The 16893-nt window shown below is 43.3% G+C and overlaps 2 protein-coding genes across 3 annotated transcripts; both read right to left on the bottom strand.

Moving 5' to 3' along the window:
* Positions 1–1417: 1417 nt before the first annotated feature.
* On the bottom strand, positions 1418–2056 carry rasd3 (RASD family member 3). The gene has a single exon (XM_041934384.1). It carries the CDS (start codon positions 2051–2053, stop codon positions 1418–1420), a length of 636 nt encoding a protein of 211 aa, XP_041790318.1. The 5' UTR covers positions 2054–2056.
* Positions 2057–7637: 5581 nt separating this feature from the next.
* Positions 7638–14213, bottom strand: LOC121604745 (fascin-like). Of its 2 annotated transcripts, XM_041934341.1 has the most exons (6): positions 14164–14213; positions 12931–13858; positions 10623–10779; positions 10394–10515; positions 9984–10154; positions 7638–9078 (listed from the first exon to the last, which is right to left on the bottom strand). In XM_041934341.1, exons 2-6 carry the CDS (start codon positions 13760–13762, stop codon positions 8873–8875), a joined length of 1488 nt encoding a protein of 495 aa, XP_041790275.1. In that variant the 5' UTR covers positions 13763–13858; positions 14164–14213; the 3' UTR covers positions 7638–8872. The 2 variants fall into 2 exon arrangements, with proteins under 2 accessions (XP_041790275.1, XP_041790276.1); XM_041934342.1 differs by lacking the exon at positions 14164–14213 and having other exon boundaries at positions 12931–13906.
* Between the last annotated feature and the right edge of the window lie 2680 nt (positions 14214–16893).

The raw sequence follows: 16893 nt of genomic DNA on the forward strand, positions 1-16893 counted from the left end.
CTTTTCATTTAGCTTGCTCCATATGGTGAAGGATAGCACAATAGATATTTCTAATGTGTAATTTTGTGGCAACATCCTTGCCATGTAAAAAAAAAAATGCGATTTAATTTTTTTTTTTTTTTACAAAACAGAGGTATTATGGTGTAAGCTGTTTCATCAGCAGCTCTACTGCAAACATGCTCCTCAGTCCATTACAAGATTTCAGGGAACTCATTTTTATTATTGTATTATTGTTTGCTCCAGGAGGCACTACTACTCTTCCATATTCATGTTTCCGGGCCCATGGTAGCCTATCTGTTTTCAGTTGTAGATTATAGACTTGGTATAGTAGAGGAAGACAAGCGGAGAACAAGTGGATGAGGAGAGGACAGATGAATGAAAAGACCATGAGATACGTGGGGTTTGTTTATTCCCTGTGTTCCACTTGACAGTGTGTTTACCATCCAAAACAGCACGATCATGCAAATGGAGGAGCTATTTTTATGAAGCGCTGACTAATCTAAATATTTCCTCCACACATCCATTGAGGCTAACAATGGCAGCTGATCTTCATCAGTACAAGTATGACGTCTGGTTAGTGTGGAGACAAGATAAATATATTTTAAATGGTTGATGGTATAGGAAAGGAACAAAACTCAGGGGTCCCATGAAGGAACCATAGCAAGCTATGGTTAAAATACCTGTCTGTAATTTGTAAAGCATTATATTTTCCATCACATACACTTACTGCAAATAGCCTACATCTCACTCTTTGTATCTCATAGGACACCCCTAAATCCTACAGCTACCTGAGGCAAATATTCTACATCTAGTTACTTTGAAAATCAAGGTTTTACATATGTTAAACATTTAATATATTAGGCAATGTCATAGATTATCTTATTATATTAAACCAGTTATAAAATGCTGCATATACTATCATGTATCCATAACTCTGACATGGCAAGCATTTTTACTTTTGCTGCTGCTACCTTTATATGTTTTCTTATGTAACAGTGTGAATGCAGAACTTTAACTTGTAATGAAGTATTTCACACTGTGGGATGTGTACTTTTACTTAAATGAAAAACTCTTTCATTGGATAAAGTAAACTCAGGTAAAGTAGTTATTTAGACTGAGGTGTGGTGAATTAAAACAGCAGACACAAATCACAAACAATACTTTATTTACATATGATATAAAATATTTACACGCATAAATATGCATTTTTAACATTATAAACCTACACCGATCAGGAGTCCCATTAAACTATTATTATCGTTAGTATCGAGACTTTCAGAGACAGTAAAGTTTCACAGGGTGCCACTCGTCCAACTTTCCACCTCTGGACAGACCAGGTAAAGTACCGTGATGACTGGCAACACCTGAACACGCGCAGCCCAGCTGCAGAGTCCCTCATCAAACGGAGAAAATGTTCCTATGACACGACACAACTGTTGTTTTTCTTCAGTGGTGGTCTTTTCTTGACAGCTGGTCTGGGCATCGTGTCCCTGCGCCTCCACATTGCAGGGCTCAACAGGTGCGGCAAGTTCACCTGCTGCAGTAGCGCGCGGAACACTCCAGCCGTGTTTCCACCGGTGCGCGCGGACGCCTCGACGAAGTCGGCGTCCCACTCACCCTCCACTGTGGCCATGACATCAGCCGTCAGCAGCACGCGACCCTCGGTGTCGGTTAGATCCGCCTTGCTGCCCACCACGGTGATGGGCGCTCCCTTGCCGCCCCGCAGCTCCAGAATCTCGTCGCGGAGCCGCCGCACCTCCTCGAGGGACCCGGGGTCGTCCACCGCGTACACGAGGGCGAATGCGTCACTGTGTCGGATGCAGAGCTCCCGCATGGCCGGGAAGGGGTAGCTCCCGCTCGTGTCCAAGATCTCCAGGCGCACCTTCCCAGACTTCCCAGTGTCGTACTCCAGCACGTGAAGCTCCTCGACTGTGCGCGTGTACTTGTGCTGGAAGCGGTCGTGGAGGAAACGGTGGATGAGCGCGCTCTTTCCGACCCCCGCTGCCCCGAGGAACACCAGCCGGACGGTGTGCGAGCGCCCAGGCAGAGACATGGCGGTCTGCTCTGTGTGGCCCCTCCGCTGATGCCACTACCTCTGGTCTCCTCTGTGAGCGTTCATGGGTATTTATAGGCTGGGCAGCGCCGCTCTCCGCCAATAAACCACCCACCCTCACAGTCTCTCGCACGAGCTCGGTGAAGCAGGATACAAAGAGTGACACTTGGCAGCGTGGAAACATAACTCAGTTTCACGTTTTCCTTTATGCCATTTGTGTGTCGACAATCACCAGTCACATTAGAGGGTCTCACACATGGCCACATCAGCACGTGCTGTTGTTCACATGAGTCTCAGAACTTGGACCACCAGGAGCCAACAGCTTTAAATTAGGAAATCAACAACATAGTCACATTTTCATGACCTGCTTATTTTAGATGTCCTGATGAGATAGATGAGAAAGATTGATTCAGATAATTATGACTTCACTTATTTTATAATAAAAGTATTGTCATCATAAAAATATCATCAGCTGGAATCTGTGTTGCTCCAATCAGGGGCAAAATATTTTATTACTGAATTATTTATTACTGCTGTATTAAATGGTGTTGTAATGTGTCTCATTGAGGTGGAGCTAATTCTAATTACCCTGTTTGCTGCTGGCTAGTTTAATCTATAATTCATGTTAATGTGCAACCTTAATCTCATTGTCATCGACCTTTATTTTACCATGAAAGACCATTGAGGAGGTATCCTCATTTACAACAATGTCAAGAAAAATAATGATATAGAAAAGAAACAAACAATGAAGAATAAAGTACAATAAAATAAATAGAAGAGTAATAAAAAAATAAAATTACAGTGTAGTTAAAAACATAAACATTCAATTAAAACATGATTTGAAATAAAGCCTTTGGACATGATGGCAAAGAGTCCAAGTTTAAGGCTTTTTGCTGATTATTCCATGCATGAGGTGCACTGAACCTCAACATGTGCCACCAGTCACACTCCCTCTCCATTTTTGGTTCATTTCCCTCATTGGTTTTGCTCTTGGTTCATTATCCCCACATAGTTTTTGTTGTTGTGTTTCTGGGAACTCACTGCCTGAAATCTGGCAGTCATAAAGAGATGGTCATTCATGCACACACAACCAAGATACAAACACGTGCAGTCATATTTACCCCAGGTATGAGTCATGGAAGGCTTCTCTTTAATGATTTCCCACAAAGACCCGCTGTTTGATTGACGTTTCACACACGTGCTGCACACTTGCTGTTGTTAGAAACACTGGAGTGAAGTTTGAATGTGGTGGAGTTTGGGTTTTGATCACTGATAAAAGTGTTTGTTGAAAGCGTGGACCACACCTCCACGGACTTCTTGAGAAACAATTAGTAGTGTGGTGAGGTCAAACAGCACAACAGACGAGTAGCAAGAGTAGGATTTGGAAGCACCGGTCAAATTTTTATGAGGCCATCAGCAGGGTTTTAGAGAACCTCCTGATTGTTTTCTCCAGAACAAAACTCTCCCCCTCTGTCTCTCTGCTGACTCACACTGTCTGCCTGGACGTAGGTTATCGGTGGGCAAACAGATACTATGATAATTTGTCAACGTGTGCATGCATTTGGGTGCGTGCATTAGTTTGTCCCTTCTCTTATCTCTACCCTTGAAGAAGGTCAGTGCTTCACATTTAATATAAGGGAGCAAATAAGATAGGAGCAAATGAAGAGAAAAAAACTGGTGACAAATTAAACTGAGTCAGTGGTTGCAACAACACTCACTGTGAGACATCCATTAATGCGGGCCTGTTCACTGCTTGCTATCTTTTTGTATGGACTGCAGCATTTATGGCGTTTTTGCAACGCAACCACTTGTCATGTGTCTGTTTCTCTATCTGTGAATTCTCTACATTACTGTCAGGGCTGTAATAATCTTTTACATGTACAAGGCAAAGTCAAAAGTGTGTGGACATCTGAGCATTACATCCACATGTGATTGTTGAACATCTCACTCCAAAACTGTGGGGAGCAACATGCTGATAAAAATCCTCCACCCCTATATCTTTTTAAAATAACAAATAAAACCTAGTATTTAAATAATACATTTTTTTTATTATCTGGCTTTAAATAATACATTTTATTAGATGATGAACAATGTGAGGTGTCAGGATGCAGGGATTTGCTCCTCGTCAGCCACAAGAGTCTCAGTGAGCTGCGACACTGCAGTCTGTGTTCAGGTTCATCCCAAACATGTTGGATAGGGTTGAGGTCTGGGCTCTGTGCAGGACCTGGCTTTGCCTCATTGAAACAGAAGGGGGCCTCCACCAAACAAAGCTGCAAGTTCCAAGTATAATTGTTGGTTGTAGTAATAATATTTCTCTTACTGGAACAAGCCAAAATCAAGAAAAACAGGCTGTCCACATACGAATGGCCACATAGTACACATAATGAACTGAAATCAAAATCATTGTCACAATATCGACACTAGATGGCAGCAGTAGACTCACTAGGACTCTATTACACAGTAATAGACATATACATAGACTTAAGAAGTTAGTGAAGTGCATGCTGGAAAATTGCAGGTGTCGTAACTATACATGATACATGGAGAGGTGGCAGTGATACAGTTCATAGATAAAACCCTGTAACCCACAAAAACAAAGACACTACAAATTTAGGAAGATGTCTTGTTCAAAATATGTAGTGCATGTTTATGAATTACTGCCTCATGAAGACAGTAATCAAACTGTTTGATCATGAAAGTTTGTGCTTGACATTCAAAATGGTGATTTGAAAAAGAAAAGCTCAACTCCAAGTCCTCTTACTACCTTTTCCCAGAGCTTTCAGCCACTTACTTTCTGTGCCAACTCCACCCACGGATGAAGACCATCAGATGTGGTCGTAATCTGTGGTGAAAGCATGAAGGATTAAATGTTCCTTTATGGGTTGTGAGTTTTTAGCCACGTTATGGCCACAGGATGGCAATGTTTGTCAGTCACTTGGCAAAAACGTTGGTTCAGATGGAAAAACCTTTACAACTGATGTTGGATGAATAGTCTTGAAATTTGCTACAGACGTTCACTGCACCCTGAGGGATCTCCCTGCCCTTCCACACGCTTATGTGGAAAGCCTGAAGCATGTGCTCTTCCATGTGCCTACATCGAACAGGGAGAGCAGGGAGAGCAGCAACAAAGACCCCATAAAGACCCCATAGGGAACGGAACACCTCAAGCATCAGTCACAACAGAAATGACATGAAGTCAGACACAGCACAAAAGGTGGAGCTGTGGTGGAGGTGGGTTTTAGACAGCTTGCAGAGGAAACAGTGAGCGTAAGCAGGCTAGGACAGCTTAACTAGAGCACAGCTGAGCCATCAGCCAGTGAAGCTGGAATGCCAGCTGAGCTTGACTTCCATGGCCTGTCTGAACCTGCGTTATGCTTCATATCTACCTCATGGAGAGTTTTGGTCCCGAGAGGATTTATCATGATGACTTTCGTGATTTCCTGCCTTTGTCAAGTGAAATGTCTGGAGAACTATTCAACAAATGGTATGCAGACATTTATGCTCCCCTCAGGAGGAACAGTAATAATTTTGGTGATCCCCTGACTTTTCATCTTGTGCCACCAGCAGTTGGAGTTTGAATTCATCCACCACTTTGGTCTATGATCAAATACCTGAAAACTAATGACACAGCCATCATCAGCCTCAGGTGTCCTTTGTTGGTGCTAATTAGCAACTTAATTTAGCATGCCAACATGCTAGATTAAGTTGATAAACATGGTAACTATTAGGCATATAGCTGCATGCTGAACATCTGGATAATAATATTATCATTCTGAGCATTGGGCCATGGTAGCATTAGCATTTAGTTCAATGTGCCAATCTGCCTAAATACAGCTTCACAGAGCCGCTAGCATGCAGCTATAGACTTTTAGCCTTGTTAAATTGTTTATTCAGCCCAAGAAGAGCAATTTTTACAACTCATAAAAGAACATACAGTCCTATAGTTCGACTGAAAAAGTTAAACTAACCAAATTTGGTGATTCATACATGGTTTCCACTGCTCCCTCATGAACAGTTTCACCAAGCGTAGTTTGAATAAGCTCTTCTTCTCTCTCTGTTTAAAGTGTCCGAGACTCCCGACCCGGGCCCGGCTCAGGGCTCTCCACTTGGCTATAAATGTAGTGAGGAAAAAAAAAAAAATCTGTTCCACTTCACATGGTCAAGAACGTTTTTGCTGCACATCTTCTCTTTTCATCTTCTATCTCATTCATTTCCGGCTTTGTCGCTCCTCTGCCTGTTATTCTTCCCTCCTTCCACTCGAGTGCCATCTTTGCCTCTCTCTGGCAGGGAGACTTTTCAAGACGCTGCCATGTGTTTTCTCTTGATAGGTTTTGCACACACAGCACACAAACACAGACTGACTGAAAAGACACGGGAATGGGAATATTACTGTGTTAGCGAGCGTAGTGGAAGCTCCAGTTCATTTCGGCACTATCACGTGTCTGCACAGGTTTTTATTTAGAAAGTCCTCTTCCAGTCGGTGGTCTCTGAAGTGCCTGAGAACCTGAATCTCTAGTTATTGACTTCGACTATTACAAGGCGTATTAAGATTATTGATCTGTGTGTGTCTGTTCCAGCTCCAAACATTCATCCTCCTCAAGCTCCAGCCATTATGTGTTGCCATGGCAACATGTACAGATTCTGCAGTGGAGAACCAAAGAATTTTGTTGGCCTGTTCCTGTCTGTCGGCATCAAAACACACATGTGAAGTTTAGCCCACATTAGGATGACTGTGTGTTTTTTTTAAAAAGAGGAGGAGAGTTGAGTTTCCTCTGCAGAAGGACAGAGAAAGTGGAGTAGGCTACCTCCCTCTGCCCTCGCCTTCCTTTCTCTTGTACAGTTTTGGCTCAGTGAGATCTCAAGGGGACATGATGCAGGCGCTTTCTTCCTTCTCCCACACACAGTAGCGTTTGCAAAAATCATGACAATGGATTTTCTTATCAGAACAAGACAGTTGCTACGTTGGAAAGCCCTGACAAGGTTTTTGTCCATTTTTTGTTGACGCTCATTTTCTTTAAAGAGAAGGAACATGATGCCCAGTGAAACGGTGTCACTCATTGATGTGTGCATGTGTGTTTTTTGGACAGTAATGGAGCTCTGTGCCACAAAGAAAACACTGATAATACTTCACAGAATCAGGTCAATGATGGTTTTGTTCTTTTCATTTGATTTAATGGCAAGGAAAATATAAAAGATCACCAGAGTTAGCCTCATTATTATTTCAGTTAAACCAGGCATGTCCAAACGATTCCACAAAGGGCCGTGTGGCTGCAGGTTTTCGTTCCAACCAAGGAGTGGCATGCCAGGCTGGACTCATTTAATCAGCTGATCTCAGTCTTCGGCTGATAATTAGGAGACCTCTTGACTGGTTGCAAGAAAAACCTTTATGGATTCATTTGGACATGCCTGAGTTAAATGCTCAGCTCTGATCTGGTGCTTTTTCCATTGACTCTATCTATTTAAGGTCAGATGTGTTGTCAAGGTGACAGAAAGATTTTAATGAAAACTGATTATGGAACAAATAAAAACAATTACAACATAAATAAATATCCAGGAGAATGTCCAGTGTTTAGAGGGAAAACTTTATTGGGTTTTTTTTTACTCCATTCAGCTCAAATGTAAGAACATGTAAAAGACTGAAATGTTACATGGAAGGCACAGCCACATTAACAGCCAGAAAGATGACTGACTCCATCATTGTGTTTACGCACCAGCAGCAGCACCCAATCTAAGGCAGACATTTCATCACAACTAGCATGTGCTTTTAACTCCGTGCAGTTGGACATTATTGTGCAGATTAAGTGTCACAGTTGGTTCTGTGCATTTGAATGTGCTCTAACTTCACTTGACCACCACCTTTTCCCTCACAGATGATCATCTGAACAAAAAAAGCTCCTCTCACCTGTTTCCTCCTGAAGCATAACTGAAACACCTCACACTAATCTGAGGAAGAACTGAGTGGATTACAGCCAAGAAGAGAAACATTTGATCACATTGTGTAGATGCATCTGTCTATACACAGATTTTGTCTGCCTGCGCATCTAAGGGTGACAAGGGAAAACTGGAGAGGTACGCAGGTATGTAGCACACAGGCGAAGAACATGTTATATCTGACAGCCACATCCCATTTCATTCTTTACGGCCTTCACACACTTTTGCACTTAAATGTTCCTATGGTTATAATGTTTTGAAGAGTTCAGTGACAAAGAAAGCCTTATTTACAGCAGAAACATGTACGTAAATCAGTACCATCCCTTCATCTATTGTGTGTTATGCTTTAGCGTTTGAAAGAGAGCAGGAGATGAAAGCAGCACAATAGAGCCAGCAGGACATTTAGCAGGAGAAGGTTAGATATTGTAAGTTATGAGTTATAGCATTCTACTTGTTCGTTTACACCAGTAGTTACCACAGATAGGCACAACTAATAACAGTAATTGCCCTGACGTTTATCAGGTAAAGCTTGTGTAAAAATTTGACTGGAAGTGAAACAATTAATGCGCAACCACACTATGATTCATTCATTAAACAACAAGTCAATGTTAACCCAAATCTCCAGTAAAAAGCCCAGTAAGAAGAGATACTGATTGAGAGAGAAAAATAATACAAAATAAAACACCGGTAGTGCTTTGGTGCCATGACTTCCAGTTTATCAGCTTCAGTTTCCACCACACATCCATCCAGACAAAATCACAATTACACACACACACACGCACAGGCACACACACAGGCACGCACATATACGCAAAAAAACAGCTACCTACAGTATCTATCAATAGTTTGAAGCATTGTGTCAGACAGTGGAGAAGTCCAGCTGTGCTTTCAGTATTCCCAGAGGGTGGCGCTGTCCAGGGAGTCGGCGGTGGCCTTGAGCCCCCCAGCATGGTCTCCTTTAAGGTACTTCCCCCCCAGAGCACAAATGGCCATCTTGTTGAGGTCACAGAACTCGAACAGGAACTGGACAGGTGTGGAGCTGCTGCACACCACTGCCGTGTCGTCTCCAACGCACCAATACTTCCCCTGGGAGTCTGGACAAACAACACATACCTAATGAAGCCTGACTCACACACAGGAAAGTGTTGGGTGATGTGCTGATGCATTCAAAGTGACTGGTTAAATAAGCAAACTGATGCTGAATGCATTTAACGTTAACATTTTTTTATAGTTTTTATTAAAAAGGGTATTTCTTGTCATAAAACTGGGCTGTATATGCAGTAGAAAGACGGCCTGGTCACGTATTACAGCGAAACAGTGCACTAAAGTATGTTTCTGCAAACATCTAAGGCGAGAAACGAGCAGAATGTTTGATCAGCACGGCCTAGTTTGACAGTTTGATCTGAGTTTCATGTCATTAGCCAGCCCACTCTCAATCTCGCTAATTAGCAGGGAGCTCTGGGTTCAGACAACATGGAGAGAAGTTTAACCATACTGATTCATTGTTCAGCCCTAAGCTTGGTTGAATGATAACTGACAGTTGACTGAATTCAGATGATTGACAGTTATTGATCCATGTAGCCATAATATTATTCCCATTAGAAGTTTAAAGTATTGATTTTCTCTAAAGCACTACAGAGTTAAACAGGGCTGTCTTGAGCTCTATTTATAAGGGACATTTGAATAGGAAAAAGTGAATCTTGTATAGTTTCCATAGATTCGAATAACTAAATGTTGTTTACAGCTTGTTTCTGCTGCCCCCAAGTGGCCAAAAAAAACTTTTCTGAAATTCTGACTCTAGCGCCCCCAAGTGTTAGACTCAAAAAAGACACTCTGGCAAACTATTGTATTTTTTCATCTGCCATCAGGATGCTAAAAAGTGCTATACTCACACAGCTTCCTACAGAGTGGGTCTTAATTCAACCAGTTTTGCTATGTTTTGGAACAGTTTATTATTATTATTAGTCATTATTTTTTCAGCTTTTAAAGTTATGCCCACCTTTGAGGGAGTAAGCTCCATTACTGAACTCCAGTTGGAAAACATCGTACGATGCTCGGTTGGAGTCAAGGGTCGCCGTTCCGGCTTTACGAGCCCCGATGAAACCGTGCTCCCCACGAAGGACGATGATTGGACGGTTGATCAGTTTCATCAGGAACTGCTCAGCCTCCCCTGAAGAGACAGGCTGATTAGCACTGTGTCAAACAGATCTGGCATTGTCTCCAAAAAAGGTTTAGGGGCACGTTGAAGCTTATAACCTGCAGACATACAAGGGACTGTCTAAACTTGAAGATGCTTTGGGGTTTTGGAGAGAGTCAAATTAGTGAGAGCACTTGTAATTAGTTACTTTCCACTAATGCTCCTTTTTCACGAGTCCACCTCCGTTCAGAGACATCAGAAACACCACTGACCTGCATTGTCAACAGTAGCAGCTAGCTGCCCGTTCTTCTTAGCGATCACATATTTGCCATTAGCTGCACGCACACACACACGACCATCACGCCACTCCAGTTCAAAGAAGCTGTTGGCTGACCTGTGACACACATGACGACAATCTCAACGAGCAGACTGTGAAGGATGAGCATGTGTGAATTTAAGAGTGTGTGATGTATAACATGATGTGTGTGTGTGTGTGGTTACTTGGTGGAGGCAGTGCACTGCAGTCCTCCACTTGCTGTCAGAGTCCAGTATTTTCCAGCAGAGGTTCTGAAGGCACACTTCCTGTCCTCACGGCTCATCTCCATCTGGAAGACTTCCTGGTCCCCTTCCTCGTCCTGATTGGCTGACAGGTCCATGCCTAGAAAAGTGGGGCAGTCTGGTGTCAGTTTTCATTTGTCTCTGGAGGTTTTTCTCCTTGTCTGAAACTCTTCTACCCTCTAATTCATGAAGTTCCCCAGATAGACTCTTAAAGGGACAGAACATACTGAACTCTCTGTGCCCGGCTGTTAAAGGTGTGGCCCACAGGTTTGTTGTATTACTGCACCCATGCAGGGGGTGTGCCAGTCCTGAAAGGGACTAAGTGAGGGGAGGGGAGGGGAGTGATGGTGAAAATGATAGCAGAACAGCAAAAAGCAAGTTTTTACAAAAAATAAATAATAGGTGAATGATTAATTATTAATTAAAAAATGTAACGTGTCTTGTGACTGCGTTGAATTCTGGTCTAATGAGGATTCTGTGGCCAAATTAACATTTCTGGTTCTCATGATTAATATCTAAAATGTAGACTTGAGACTGAAAGTCTAAAAAATGAGTACTTAAGACTCGACTCCCGAAAGACTTGACATGAGACTTGAAAGCAAAATCGTTCAAGTCTCAAGAGTTTGCATGGTTAAATAGATAATAATAAAGGCAAGCCTTGCATAGCTAAACATTTTAAATACTTGGGCCTATGCATTACAAGACATGGTCTCCATTATGTAACAACACTAGTCAAAAAGTAGCCTATTAATTGACTTTTTAGCCACTTGGAGGCAGCAGAACAAGCTGTAAACACTAACATATCACCATCTTATAAAGCTGATAAGGCAATCTTGTTATTAACCAGCTAACTATATAGACATCAAGCAGATATGCAGCAACATTTGTCATGTTCCTGGCCACCTGAGTAATCCAATATAGCCCAATATTTGTTCTACTTTAAGCTTAATTTTGGTCTACGTCGTCTCCTGAGATAACTATCTGGCTATCTGGAAGTACAAAATGCTCCGCTATGTTCACCAGGTAGTCTCTAACTTGTTAACTGTGTCTGGGTGTTGGACAGGTGAATTATCAGAGCTTTGCCATTGAAAACAGCTGCCTGCTGCATCTGAGAATGAAGAAAATCGAACAACTGTAAAGTTGTGGGTCATAAAACCAAAACAATGAGCTGCAAGATGCTAAAACACTCCATAGGGCTGAGAGGAACTGCAGAATCAGGTGGTAATTATCTGTGGATCTGTCACTACGAGTGACACCATTCACATTACAGGCTTGCCTAAAATGACTTAAACATGGCTCTGAACTGAACAGAATCTCTTGCTCTTCATTAAGAGGCTGACACCAAAACCTATTTTTTACAGTTAAGCTGCTGGCTAGGAAAATGCCTGTGCACACCCACACCGAGGAGCATAGGTGGTCCTTTAAAAATCCTGTTCGAATGCATGTTCAACACTATCTCCTTGGCCCCGCTGCATGTGTGTTGCCCCACTGTCTTAGATGGCATAACTTCAATGAGAGACCAGGTCACAAGTCACTGCCCTACAATGACCTCATTTAAACAAATGATCATTCTTCTTCCACAATCCATCTCTCCTGGAATGCACAGACACACCCACACAGACACCATTTCTGCAATCAATAGGCCGCATGGGTAAACTATGGTGTCAATGATCAATCCCATGTGCATGGCAGCGCAGAGTGGGACCGAGTGGCGACAAGACAAAGAGGTTTCCTGTGGCATAAAATCTACATTCAGCAGGACTGTCTGAGTCACACCTCCCTCTTTGTCGAATGTTTTCTCCTCTGCTCTCCTCCATTTTATCCCTTTTGTCTCCTAAACAAATCCTTCCTGGTTTTCTGTCTATTCTCAGTCTATTCTGAGATAAAGAATGATGGATAACTGCAGACTGAAGCTGACCCTGAACCAGCAGCCACAATGCAGGGGTAGAATTACTGCAGAAAAATGTTAAGCAAGGCAAAGAGTGGCCAAAAAAGGGGTGAGGGAGGGGGTGAGGGAGGGGGGAGAAAGTGAGAGCAATGATAATGAAAAACACATGGTGTGAGGAAAATGAAGTAACAGGAGTCTATCATTCTTGTTCTGCTCTCTCTCAAACAGACACACACACACACACACACACACACACAAATCATGCAACAGCTGCATCTGGTGTGTGCCCAGTTATGCAGTGACTTCATCTGTATGGTGAAATGTGATTTTTCTGTCCGGCTCTGTGCGACTGCAGAGCCTCACCTTGCCTCGTGGAGACGTTCCTCTCATTGCCCGCAGTCACCACGACCTGCGCGTGGCTGCGCTCCAGGCCAAACAGTTCATCCTTCCCGACCCGGGTGCTTTTCCCGGACTTCATTGTGCCGGTGGGGCCCACGGGCGCCAGGTAGCGGCCGTTGCAGTCGCGAAACGCCACTTTTCCGGAGCGGAACTCCAGCATGTAGCCGGTGTCCTTGTCCGTTATTGTGGATAGGGTGCCATCGTTGCGGAGGAAGCGGTTGTTAGACGTCTCGAGGTGGTAGCGCTGGTCACGGTAGACCAGTGTCACAAGCGAGTCGAATCCCCACGGAATATCCCGGTTTATGGACACCTCCTGCCGCTCCCCCTGCGCGCTCAGGTGGGCGAAGCGTTTGCGCGCAAAGCTGTAGAGGTTGACCTGCGGGTGGACAGCCAGGTGTACGCTCCATTTCTCTGCTGGCGAGGCAGTCTGCGCAAAGCAGGTGATCCGGTCCTCGCTGCCGCCGAGGTACCGGCCATAGGGCTCGGACTGCAGGGACCACCGCCCGTCCTCGTGCGCGGTGATGACGAAGCGGCAGTCCCGGCCGCGCGTCTCGCTGTCCGCGGTAACGTTGCCGTCTTTGTCCGTGGCGAGGTAGCGGCCCAGGTGGGAGAGGAGGAACACGGCGCTGCCGTCCTCCCCGGTCTGCTCCAGGGTCCAGGTCTGCTTCTTCTTCAGGCTGCTGGCCGAGGCGTTGATTTTGAAGCCAAAAGTCTCCGCCGTCAGATACTTCCCCGCGCTGTTGATGAGTCCCAGCGGGATCTGCAGCAGGTCCCCGTCGGCGCCGTTTGCGGACATGATTGCCGTGTGTCAAGAAGAGAAAAGGAAAGAGATGCTGTGCTTGTTTTAGAGAGACGGACCGACGGACAGGAGAGGGAGTGAATGTGGGGGTGTCTGCGGTATAGAGAGAGAGAGAGAGGGAGAGAGAGAGAGCTGCTCTGTGCTGACTGATGATGATGATGATGATGAGTTTCCCCTGACTGCAAATCCAGACCGCCGCGCCGGAGCTGCAGGAGTTGCAGGACTGGGAGTTTTGTTTTATAACGGCGGTACACGCCCCAGATAGAGGCAGAGGAGCTGGAGGGAGATCACTGCACACACACACACACACACACACACACACACACACACACAGAGGCAGCATATATACCAGCATATATACCCCCTCCACTCCCTCCCCCTAATTGAGATGTGCTCACCCTCAGTTCCACATGGATAGAGCCATTCACCAGCTGACAGAACAGTGTTTGTCTTCAGGGCAGTGTTTGCGTGCTGGGTTGGTTGTGAAGACACCGAGGCAAAGTTTTTCAGAATGAGATTATCCATAAATCTGTTGACTTTCACTTTTGTGATTTGTCTGTGTCCACCCCCTAGTTACAATTAAGCAATAAAGCTACAGCACACAATATTTTTGTGAGCTTCCAACTTTGTGTCCTGAAGTTTCAGTGTCATTTGTCAACATAACATTGCCCACAGCCAGGTCCACAAATAGTTGCTGAGTTTGGTGTGCAGGGAGTCCCGACCTCAACCCAACACCTTTTAGATGAACTAGAAGAAATACACGACACTGCTCCAGCTCTTCCTGCTGCCTCTTTCTCTGCCTTTAATTGCCCCTGGTGACATCTTGTCATGGTAACATGTGCTGTAGGGTGAGAGGGTATGTCTGTTAGCCTATAATGTTGTCTTGCCTGCCTCCCCTCTGTCTCTCTTTGTCTTTACAGACACACTCACAGACTCTACAGTGTATGATACACTGTAGACACACATCACCATCTACACAACACTTAAGCAGTGCATTATAAGCCCTGCTGGGAGAGCTGTCTTGGATTGCTATGCAGTGAAGGTAATGAAAAATATTGTGTTTTGGAACACACACATGGAAATCAGACACCCAAAGTGTGTGTTTCCATTATCAGCCTCAGTTGTTTCCTGACCTTGTGATTTCACCTGTTTCCACCCGCTGGTCCGATCAGGCCTGCCTGCCTCCTCCACCGGCCTCTGTCATGACTCCTGCCTGCACATCCACCTTTATTTATTCTGGAGAGTGTGTAACTGGGTCTCTGCTTATCTTTTCCTCACAGATAATACAATAATATTATCAGGATAATACAAAGCCCTTTGAAAACTCAATTTATCCTGTTTCCTCTCCTGCAGCAGTTTTTTAATATGAATCTGATCCGATGACTCTTATGTTGACATGACATTTTGAATGTGTATTGAAATACCTGATTAGAGTGTTCTATACAGCCATTTACAAAGTTATCTGCTTCAGTGGAGTAAGACCAGTGGAGGGGTGTTTAATAGCTACTTAAGTTACTTTTCGTATTCTCTAGAGGGTCAGAACTCCTGTGTAAAACTTTAAAAACTTGCACTTACACTGTTGAATGTAATTTGAGGAGACATGACACACTCTCACCATGTTTTCCGTTAATGGAAATTCTACACTTAAAGGTCAAAGACGGGAAGGTTCATGAGCAGTTCACAGAAAGCTAATTTGCAAAACGCTCCATGTTTATGTTTAAGTTGTCAATATTCATGCAAATGACTGCCCTGCTAAGCCCATGGGATATGTGGAGTGTGTGTGTGTGTGTGTGTGTGTGTGTGTGTGTAGTGCCAAGCAACTGAAACTGAAATGAGGATTTTAATGTTTAAGTCACAGATCAAGTGAAAACAACAGACGTTGCCTCACTAAATTTTGAAGTTTTACTTTCAATCAGTGTTGGGTTTGAAATTCTATAGATGAAATGATGAATCAATTAATTATGAAAAATGGTTACTTAATTCCTGACATGAATCTATCAATTGTGTAGAACAATGCAAACAGGCCAGGGCTCTGATCAGGACTTGGCCTCTGTTTGGAGAATCTGGTGGTGGACGTGAAGACAGGCCAAAAAGCGTGGTCTGCTTGATGCCTATACCAAACCACATTGCCCCCATTTGGGCATTCAGAGAACAGCAGCGAGGATATGGACCCGCATATTAAATGACAACAAGCTTCTTCTGATTATTATTATCATCAAACCTGAATCCATGTGATTTTATTTAGTTTATTCAGGGACACTGATGGCTTTCCTTTATACATTTAACTGAGGAACTGTGTTTTACATTTCATTAATTACATGAGATATATTATATAGTTGTGATATAGTTGCATTAGTGGGTAACCAAGAGACAGGACTGTCTGAGAGAAACAGTAAAACAATTCACTCTGCTGTGCAAGTTAATTTGTTAAATGGACTTATAACATTTAAAATCTGAGCAGTATTTGATTCTGTAAGTATATCAAACCAAAATCATTACGTTGGCTATAATTTAAGTTATGGAGAATCCATACTCCATAACTTGCGGATCCATGTACCTGAAGCCCTGCAGGTTTTCTGACCTCCAGGAAACGTGCAGTGCAGTTTGACACTCACTAGGTGGCAGACATACTACCACTGCGAGGCAACATTTTACACACACACACACACACACACACACAGAGGAGAGGAGATCCCTGAATCCCCCGTTTGATTTTTCTACATTAGGTTAGTCACAGAAACACAGAACCCACATCCATAATACAGCTGACACTCACACTGCACAGATCATTTTCCACATGATCTTGAAGTCACCATATATACACTAGGGTGTATATGTATCTAATGCTGCAATGGTATATATGTATTTTATTTATACTGCATATTAATACAACATTGTTGTACTACTTCTATTATTATATTAGTGTTGTTATTATTATTACTACTATATATTACTATACACTATCATTACTGCTCATCTTAATATATACTATACATATGATTATTATTGTTAGTATTGTTATTATTATCGTATTAGTATTATCAGTAGTAGCATTCTAGTAGCATCTAGTATTTCCTATTCCTATCTTATTTGCTTGTTCTACAACTGAACCAATTTCCCCTCTGGGA

The sequence above is a fragment of the Chelmon rostratus genome, chromosome 3 (genome assembly GCF_017976325.1).
Source record: "Chelmon rostratus isolate fCheRos1 chromosome 3, fCheRos1.pri, whole genome shotgun sequence".
Taxonomy (NCBI): Eukaryota; Metazoa; Chordata; class Actinopteri; order Chaetodontiformes; family Chaetodontidae; genus Chelmon; species Chelmon rostratus.